General features: G+C 39.3%; 1 protein-coding gene across 2 annotated transcripts in view; it reads left to right on the top strand.

The window, feature by feature from the left end:
- Positions 1-245: 245 nt before the first annotated feature.
- LOC111822376 (cadherin-like and PC-esterase domain-containing protein 1) overlaps positions 246-9,220 on the top strand; it is a 32,638-nt gene continuing 23,663 nt past the window's right edge. The window contains exon 1 of one of the 2 annotated variants that reach the window (XM_023740913.1): positions 246-545. In XM_023740913.1, the coding sequence (XP_023596681.1) occupies positions 384-545 (162 nt within the window). In that variant the 5' untranslated portion in view covers positions 246-383. Of the gene's footprint in view, positions 546-765; positions 1,214-9,220 lie in introns of those variants that run through there. The other variant, XM_023740914.1, reaches the window with a different exon arrangement.

Below are 9,220 nucleotides of genomic sequence, written 5' to 3'. Positions count from 1 at the left end.
TGAAGTGCCTAATGTGCTGTTTGCAAATAAGTAATAAATGGCCAGTACCTGGTCACTTAATTTATTTGTAAGTGTATGGTCACTATGAGTTGGAATCGACTTGACAGCAATGGGTTTGGTTTTTGGTTGTTATATGGTTTCAAGGATATTTTTATAAGTATATGGCTTCAAGGAATAGAATTCACTTGATTTCAGCGTGAACTGTGTTATTTTAGAACATAAGTACATGTTGCTATTCTACTTGGTTGGCAGGAAGCCGTTCATTGCACCACTGGACTTATAGATAAGAATGGTCTCCTAGCTGTAATTTCCATAATGGTGGGCTATAACTGAATTCTAAATTGACTTGCAAAGGATTATTTCACCAGTAGAAACTGAACCTTATGAACGTTTTGCCATCTGTTCCAGGGCAGTGGATTGTGCCTTGCCTTAGTTGTTCAGATAACAGGACCTGTGACTGGAGAGAAATAACTTGGCAACCCCACAACTGCCAATATGGTATCCTGACAAAGCCTCAACTTCAGCAGTGCCTGGGAGGAAGGAAGGTAGGTTCTGGCACAAGTTGGGGGAGCCTGTAATGTATGCCACCTGCAGCACCAAAAACCATACTGTTAATCTACTAGGCCAACTTCTGCTCTCTGACTCCATAGAGGACAACTAAATGAATGTAATTTGGCTTTTTGAATCACATATAGATGTTACCATAGAAGGGCCTAACAATTCTTGCTTAAAATATTCAGTGATTTTCAAATTAAGTCTCTTTGCCAGATGGAGGATATTAAAGTCGTGGTCTGTGCTGACCCAGTTTCATGCTGTTTTCTCAGCACACATATGTGGGAGCTTGTCACGCTGATTGACAGCTGGCAGTTCAGGGCAGGTGGGCCCATCCACTGCAGCTTCAGCAGGCCCTGCTGGTAAAACAGACATCTGGAGCTCAGCACACGAATCCAAATGTCCCTGCATGCGAGACTCACTTCTAGAGCTGACCACGTGCATGGCATTGTTTTCACACTAACCTTCCTGATCTTCTTTCACATCCCGGGCAGGTCTCGCATGGACCTCACTAGACTGGCTTTCCCCTTAGTGAGGCTTCTAAGCCGATTTCTTGGACATGCAGTGTCTTCTTGCTAGGCTTGCTCTGACTAGGTAGAGTCCGGCAGAGCTCTTGGATGTACGCAATGGGCAGTAGACTGAGATGCTTGGTTAATATGAAGTAAGTAATCCTTATCCAGATTTTCTTCTTATATGAGATGCACATTTCCTTATAAACTACTTGTAAGCTCTCAGATATAGACAAGACTGATTTCAAAATTGGTTGCAAAAAAAAAAAAAAAAACTCCAGGAATGCAAAAAGAAAACAGCCTTGGACTGAATGCGTGATGTTTTTGCTAGTAGCAAACAGTTTACGAAGAATGACAGGTGTTGAGGGACAATGTGGGAGGATGGACATCTCCATGGTGATTTCAATATAAACACCTCAGTTTTCAGGACTGAAAAGATAGTTGTATCTCTAAAAGATAAAGCAGCAGTATTATTTACTTTAAACAAGAGAAGAGAAGAAAACTAACATTTAGAAACATATGTTGCTGTCAGTATTAGTCATTTAGCATTGATTCTGTGGAAGGAACTGTGCTGCTAAGTTTCTTACACCTGAGGTTACATTAGACTATAAGCTTCATGAGGGCAGGGAATGTGTCTGATTCACTGTATGATCTCACTGTTTCACACAGTTTGTAATATTTCATAGTCACTTAATATGTGTTGTGTAAATAAATAAATAAAAATCTTGTATATTCCTAATCACGACTCTGTAAGGTAGATATTATTATATCCATTTCATACTTAAAGAAAATTAAAGATCAGAGAGATTGAGTAATTCGCTCAAAATCACACATGTGAGCGGCAACCGTTCAGGCATTTTTGACCACCAACTTGGACAATCCAACCTTGATATCCTAGAAACACAGGACTGGAAGCAATGAAAATAGTTGTTGCCATTAGTTGTTGCCATAACAGTCCAGCGTTTTCTAAACTCTTTCAGAATACCATTCTGACCTCAGAATTTGGAGTGGTCAGGAAAATTCTAAGATGGTGTCATAGTCTGTTAATCTGAACAGCGATAGGTGTTCATTTAAGTTCAACACTAAACTCTGTGGTTTGGGGTAGGACACATATTGTTTCTCAGGCTTGTTTTCCTCATATGTAAAACAGTAAGAAGCATATATGATCTAACCCTATATTTTAGCTATCCAACTTTGTAAAAAGCTAATGGCTTTTGCTCTTTTTTGCTAATTTCAAGGCTAATTATTAACAACTCTGCAAATAATGGGTAAGAAAAGGAAAGATCCTTTTGCCTACCCATTAGCAATTGAGATATGATCTTGCTAAGTCTGAAAATAAGGGTCTATGTTCAGATTGGTGACTCCCAGTTTAACTGAGAAGGCTTGTCTTAGTTGTCCACCCTCCCACCCCCAATCCAGAGGCATCCTTCAGGCCTGTGTGCCCAGAAACTCAAATTTGCCAGCACACTGGCAGTGGTCTAACAGAGTCTCATTTGTTAACCAGAATGCTTATTTATTCTATAAGCAACAGGGAAGCATTTTTAGCAGAAGAGTGGCACAACCAGAATCAGAGAAGTAAGTTCATTCTATAGCTATGTGGAGATTGCCTGCGGGAAGAAGAAACGGATGCTAAAGAGGCAAGGCTGTTTAATGGGAAAATTCCAACATGCAACATTGAGAGGGCCAAGAAAGTGATTGCATAAGTATAGAACAATCCCATCAATGTAATAACTGATGCCTACATACAAACATATCAGTCATCAGGTGCCACGAAGTCGATTTCGACTCCTAGCAATCCCATGTGACAGAGTAGAACAGCTCCATGGGGCTCCTAGGCGCTTTACCATTGCACCAGCAGGGCTCCTTACAAACATGCTTAGATACTCAGAAAGTTTCTGGTAGTAACAGTTAAGAGTGTTTACATTTTTATTTCCCAAAAGAATCTACTGTAAGAGTCCTGTCAATCAAGACTAGTGCTGTCTTTGATTTTCCTCTCACTTGAGAGAACACGGAGTCTGTGAGCGATGCAAATGGGTAACATGCTCAGCTGCTAATCAAAAGTTTGGAGGTTCGAGTTCACTCAGAGGTACCTCGTAAGAAAGGTGTAGCAATCTACTGTTGAAAAATCAGCCATTTAGAACCCTGTGCAACAGAGTTCTACTCTGACATGCAGGGGTTCACGATGAGTCTGAGTCAGCTCGATAGCAACTTGTTTTTGGAGGGAGCAGAAGATGATGTGGTGATGGGAGAGAGGGAGGGAAGCAAGCATGTGAAAAGTGTGTCAGGGATGATGCTTAGTTTCTCACTTTTCAGTGTGTTCCAGTTTACGCACCTTGAGTGGTATAAGTGGGCACATACCTATACATGTAGTTTCCAATGGTATAGTAAGTAGCCTTACTAATTGGAAGACTCTTAATTAACATGAAAAACTCAGATTTTTTTTTTTTTTGTGCTTTAGGCTCAAGTTAGTTTCTCATACAAAAATGTATACCCGGATTTCCCGTGTCCATTCAACCTGCTCCTGACCCTGTCTGTCTTCTCATCTCGCCCCTGGACAAGAGCTGCCCATTTAGTCTCATGTAGCTACTTGAGCTAAGAAGCACACTCTTCACAAGTATTATTTTATGTTTTATAGTCCAGTCTAATCTTTGTCTGAAGAGTTGGCTTCAGGAATGAGAAAAACTCAGATTTTTAACAGTGAGAACCCAAAATCTTCAGTGTGACTAGCAATAAGTAGTGCAAATATGTTGTGCTACAAAAGACAAAACTTTAATTTTAAATCCTAATCAAGACAAGTCTCGGTTTTGGGGGGGCTGATAGCTTGTGTTACCTTTCTGGAGAATCCAATGAAAAGGCAACAGAATTTGGCCGGGCCTATGAGAGTTATTGGAAAGTTAGGCCTTCAAGCAGCATTTTCCTTTCTTTAAAATCTTCATGTAGTCGTTTATCTCTTAAATTTCCTTATGCTGTTATTCTGACCTTCCTCATCTTTTCACTACTGGTTTACATTGACGAATGCAAGACTATACTTGAAAATACAGCCCACGGAAGGACAAGACATAAATCAGTTGAGATTTGAAAAGGCATTCAAATTTCCTGTAACTTTTACGAGAAACTTCATTGCACTTGATGGCGTGTGAGCAGGACCATACCGTCTATTAAAAAGAAAAGTCTGTCTGACTCATGGGGACCTCATGCGTGTCAGAGTAGAACTGTGTGCCATAAGGTTTTGAATGCCTCACTTTTAGCCTTCAGGTGAATTTAAACCTCAAACTTTCAACCTTTAGGCTACCAGCTGAGTGTGTTAGCCGTTTACACCACTCAGGGACTTAACATAACTTCACATAATGTCACATAACGTTAGTTATGTATCTTCACTTCAGCAACATAAACAGGAGACTGATCTTTAGAAGAAGGATGGGACTCTGAGCATTTGTAATGTCCATTTACATGCCAAACTTGTTTGTGTATGGAGGGTAGGGAAATGTGAGATCCCTTTTGAAATCTAAACTTATCCAAATATGAGTTACTTTACGTAGATGTTTTAGTGATTGGGTATATATAATTGTGTTCTATCAAAGCAAGATTCAACTGAAAAAAATAAACTGTTTTCAGTTATACTCCTATACATTTCTTTAGACAGATACCCACCTCCTACTTAATAAACTGAATGGAACATTTGTAAGCATTTTTCAAAATATAGCATATAACATATAATCACAATGAAATACATAGGACGTAGTTCACAAATATGATAATCAAATCTGCAACTGAAAATGCTTTGGAGCCTGATCCAACCAAGTTAAACAAGTACTTGTTTTGTTTGCCAGTTGAAAACATAGCTCAGAATTTAATCCAGTAATAAAATATCTGAGAGAAGAGTACAGTTAAGAACAGGAAATATAAAAAGGCAACATTTTCTGAAAGTACTTGAAAGTCAGCTGTTAAAACAGGAAATGTAACTTAAATTTTTAAGTAATGTTTTCAAGTAAGTAGTGTCTTAGACTGCAATGTGTTTAAATTTTGAAGTGTGGCTAATTTATAATAATATGTTCTGACTAATATGTGAATTCCATTATGATTACACAATTCATTGTTGCCTGTCAGTTTCACTCTGTGGGGGTGGGTAAAAGGAAAGGAGTACACCCCACTCTCACCAAGAAAGGAGGACTTACCCAGGATGCCCTCTTTCACCATTAAATAAATACAGTTATGATCCAGGTGGAATGGCAATAAAGACAAATAATTTTATTCCTAGCAACTAGAAGATGTATGTCTAGATGATTTTGTTTAGTTACTTGCTTTCCTTTTTTACCATATTTCATGTGTTTGAGAGCGATTTCCCTAAATATCAATCTTGCATTTGTTTTTGACCCAAAAGAGCAATTTGGTTTTTCATCTATAGCTAATTTCATTAAAATACATCATTGGAAAACATGTCATATAACCATATAACATTTCACCTAGAAAATGCTTTGTTGAGTGATAAATTGTAGCAAGATTTTCATCATGCCTTAAGTATTTTTAGCCATCTGATCAGTCTCAGCTTCATATTAGAGCTGAGCCACCTCTTGCCTCATTTTGAAATCGGTATTCATCTTGTGAGAGCAGGGTTTCTCAATCTCGGGGCTCATCAGAATCACTGTGGAGCTTTCTAATCATACGGGCTATGCTTGGCCCTGACCCAGATCTAATGAGTAAGAATTTCCTCCTTGTCTTACTTTCATTTCTTTACCAATGTCAGAGCTCTCCAACAGGCCAGCATTACCTAGATTAATGGACAAGTAACTGCTGTGTAAGTTTCCCTATTGGAAAGTTCTAGTGGATTCCTGTTAGCTGGTCTGAGTCTTGTGTTGGGATCTACATGCACTATTCATACTTCTATGGATATTGAAGATAGAACCTAAGCAGGAGGAAAGAGAAAGGAAGAAATGACAAAAAGTTGTATTTCCTTTGTATGTTCTACATATACCCAGTTCTTTCTCAGCTTTACCAGATCAGAAGAATTAGAGAGCTAACAAGCTCCAGATACTTCACTGCCTCCATGCTGACTCACTCAGATAGCCCTCAAGGCTTCTCTTTATATTGCTTTATAACTTGTTCTACTAAATAGGTCCTTGTTTCTTTTGATGTCTCTGGAGAAAAGAAGTTATAGAGTGAAATATATACATGTCTATGTATTATATCATTGTTCATTCCCTTTATTCATAATAAATAAAGTGGAATGAAAATCATTTCATTGTATATTTACATCAAAAATTCCCCCAAAGTCTTGGTTGCATTTTCACCAATAAAATATATTTCTTGCTATTATTTGTCCCAGGGAACCAACTTCTCTAAGAATAGAAATCCTTTTATTTATCATGTGGATTACAAACTTAGCCTTTCATATATTCCCAACTCTTGCTAACTTGCAGGTAGAAAAATGTGAACTTAGGGGTTAATTTTTCCCCAGGAAAACTTAGCATGTAGGAGAATGTGGTAGAGACTGGCCAACTGTTCTTCAAACTCATTCCCTCTTCCTCCTGGCACACAGCTTAACATAATTCTCAGTCTTCCTTGAAGTTAGGTGTGTGGCCATGTGACTGGGTTCTAGCCAATGGAAGGTGAGTGGCAAGGGTGTGCCCACTTCCAGGTCTGGCCCATAGAAAGCCGGAAGCTCCTTGGAGACCATAATGGAAGAAGGCACAGTGCCATCAGCCTGGAACCTGGATTGACTTCCCTACCCTTTGTCCCCACACATGCACCTGCCTGAAACCACCTTGAACTGGTTTCCTGAGGGAGAAATAAACTTTAATTGTATTTGAGCCATTATACATTTTTGACTCTATAGGTTATAGCACTTAGCCTGTCCCAGCTAATACAGGGACTATGGTGTTGGAAATTGGAAATGGAAATAAAGATAGTTAAACCATTACAGGCTCTATTTTTTAATAATCTCCAAGCTTTAGTAAAGCCTAGGAACATAATGTATTCTAAGTCTGTTGGTCTATGATAGTATGAAAAAGAATGGGGAAAATATCTTTGGTTCACACCGTGTGCAGAGTTTCAGGAATAGAACAGATGCAAAACTCTTCCAAATACATCTTTGCCTCCAGCCGATAAGCTGAGACCCAGCTTTACATGACGCATCCCAAGCACAGATGTTTCTGCTCCTCTCCAGAGCCCACCTCGATGGAGCATGGTCACCTCACCACATCACAGGACCAGAAACGAGATGCTGCTAAGGAAAATAGGATTCAATCTTTAGAGTAAAGTTGCTACAGGAATCTAAGATATAATTAGCATTATACTCTGATAATATTGAATCAACACTTAATCCTGAATCTCTTAAGTCATTGTTCTACATAAACAGAAAGAAAGTTTATGTAAGTTCTAAGTCAAGGACCTTGGTGGCACAGTGGTTAAGCACTTGGCTGCTAACCAAAAGGTTGGCAGTTCAAATCCACCAGCTGCTCCACGGGAAAAAGATGTGACAATCTGCTTCTATAAAGATTACAGCCTTGGAAACCCTATGGGCCAGTTCTAGTCTGTCCTATAGGGTCTCTGTGAGTTCAACTCAGTAGCAATGGGTTTTAAGTCTAAGACCCTTTGATGTTCAATTCAATAAATATTTTATAAAGTGCATGCAAGATATTATGGGGCAAAACTAAAATGAATTAGAAATTGACCTTGATTTCAAATACCTCTTGATAGCATATGAGAGAAAAAAAACAGACACAGAGAACTATGATTTCATGTATACTTTGATGAAATCTATAGTGGAAGTAAAAATGTAATGAAATCACAGAGGACAGAGAAGGCCATTCTAACTAGGAGACTTGGACGAGACCTGCTGGAAGAGGTGGCATTTGTGCTGAGTCTGGAAGTCATGCTGCATTGGAGCTTTCAAGGCAGAGAGATTAGCACAAGGGAAAACAGATGTTAGGGAGTACAAATCACGGTGAGTGAAAAAGTGTGGCATGGCTACATTAGCCATTAACCCTGCACTTGGAGTCAAAGGACCTGGGTTTGAGTCCTGTGTCCCCATGTACTACATTTATGAGCTCTGTCTCCCTGAACCCAAATTCCTCATCTGTGAAACAGAGATAATGATTTAAATCTCACAATGGTAAAGATTCAAAGTGAGTATCCTGGGTGAAATCTTTACCCAGCAAAGCCTGAAACTCAATAAGAATTCAGTAAATGTTAGCTGAACCTCCGTAGTTTAGACCTTATTTTCTAGGAAATGGAGAGCCAATAAAGGTTTTGAGCATGCAAATCAGATGACCAGAGGTGGGCATTTGGGAATTTATCCTAGAAATACTGTATGTAGAATGAATTAGAGGGCACACATTATGCAGGAAGGAAGACCCATTAGGACAATATTATAATAGTGCATCTTTCAGGCAATGAGAGCATGATGCAGAGGTGTGGTGGTGGGAATAGGAAGGAGGTGATGAGAGACTTCATTGGATGGAAAATGGCACTGGGATATGCCCTGGGACATGAACTGCTGTTCAGGAAATCAGGTTCTAGTCCTGTGGCTCTTTTCTCAGGTAGTGATATTATTTCTGTTGAGCTACCTAACCACTGCAGATTCCCAGTTTCCTCATCTCTATAATATAGAGATTGCACTAGAAAATCTCCGAATATTCCTACAGCATCAAAATACTTTACATCTATACCAACAACCACTGCCACGGAGTCGATTCCAACTCATAGTGACCCTATAGGACAGAGTAGAACTTCCCCAGAGGGTTTCCAAGGCTGTGATCTTTACAGAAGCAGACTGCCACATCTTTCTCCCGAGGAGCGGCTGGTAGGTTTGAACCCTCAGCCTTTTAGTTAGCAGCTGAGCACTTAACCACTGCACCACCAGAGCTCCTTCCTCACATCTATATGAATCAATAAAATGTGTAGGCTGATTAGATGAGAACGTAAAGAGAATGATAGTGAGAAATCAAAAATAACATGGCTCAAAAAAGCTATAAATCTGAGTTAAGGGCCAGTAGCTAATGTTGTTGCTAGGAACGAGGAGAATGAACAGGTGTGGGGGAGAGTGTGATGAGTGTAATTTCTAACAGTTTGACAGGCTGTCCTTCAAACAATTAGACAAGTGTTTTATGAGTATTAAAAACATTAATTACTTTAGTCTCCTATACTATGCAATGAAAACA

This window comes from Trichechus manatus, unplaced genomic scaffold (assembly GCF_000243295.1).
Source record: "Trichechus manatus latirostris isolate Lorelei unplaced genomic scaffold, TriManLat1.0 scaffold00167, whole genome shotgun sequence".
Classification (NCBI taxonomy): domain Eukaryota; kingdom Metazoa; phylum Chordata; class Mammalia; order Sirenia; family Trichechidae; genus Trichechus; species Trichechus manatus.
The sequence above is the reverse complement of the archived record's forward strand: the minus strand, read 5'-3'. Positions and strand labels throughout refer to the sequence as shown.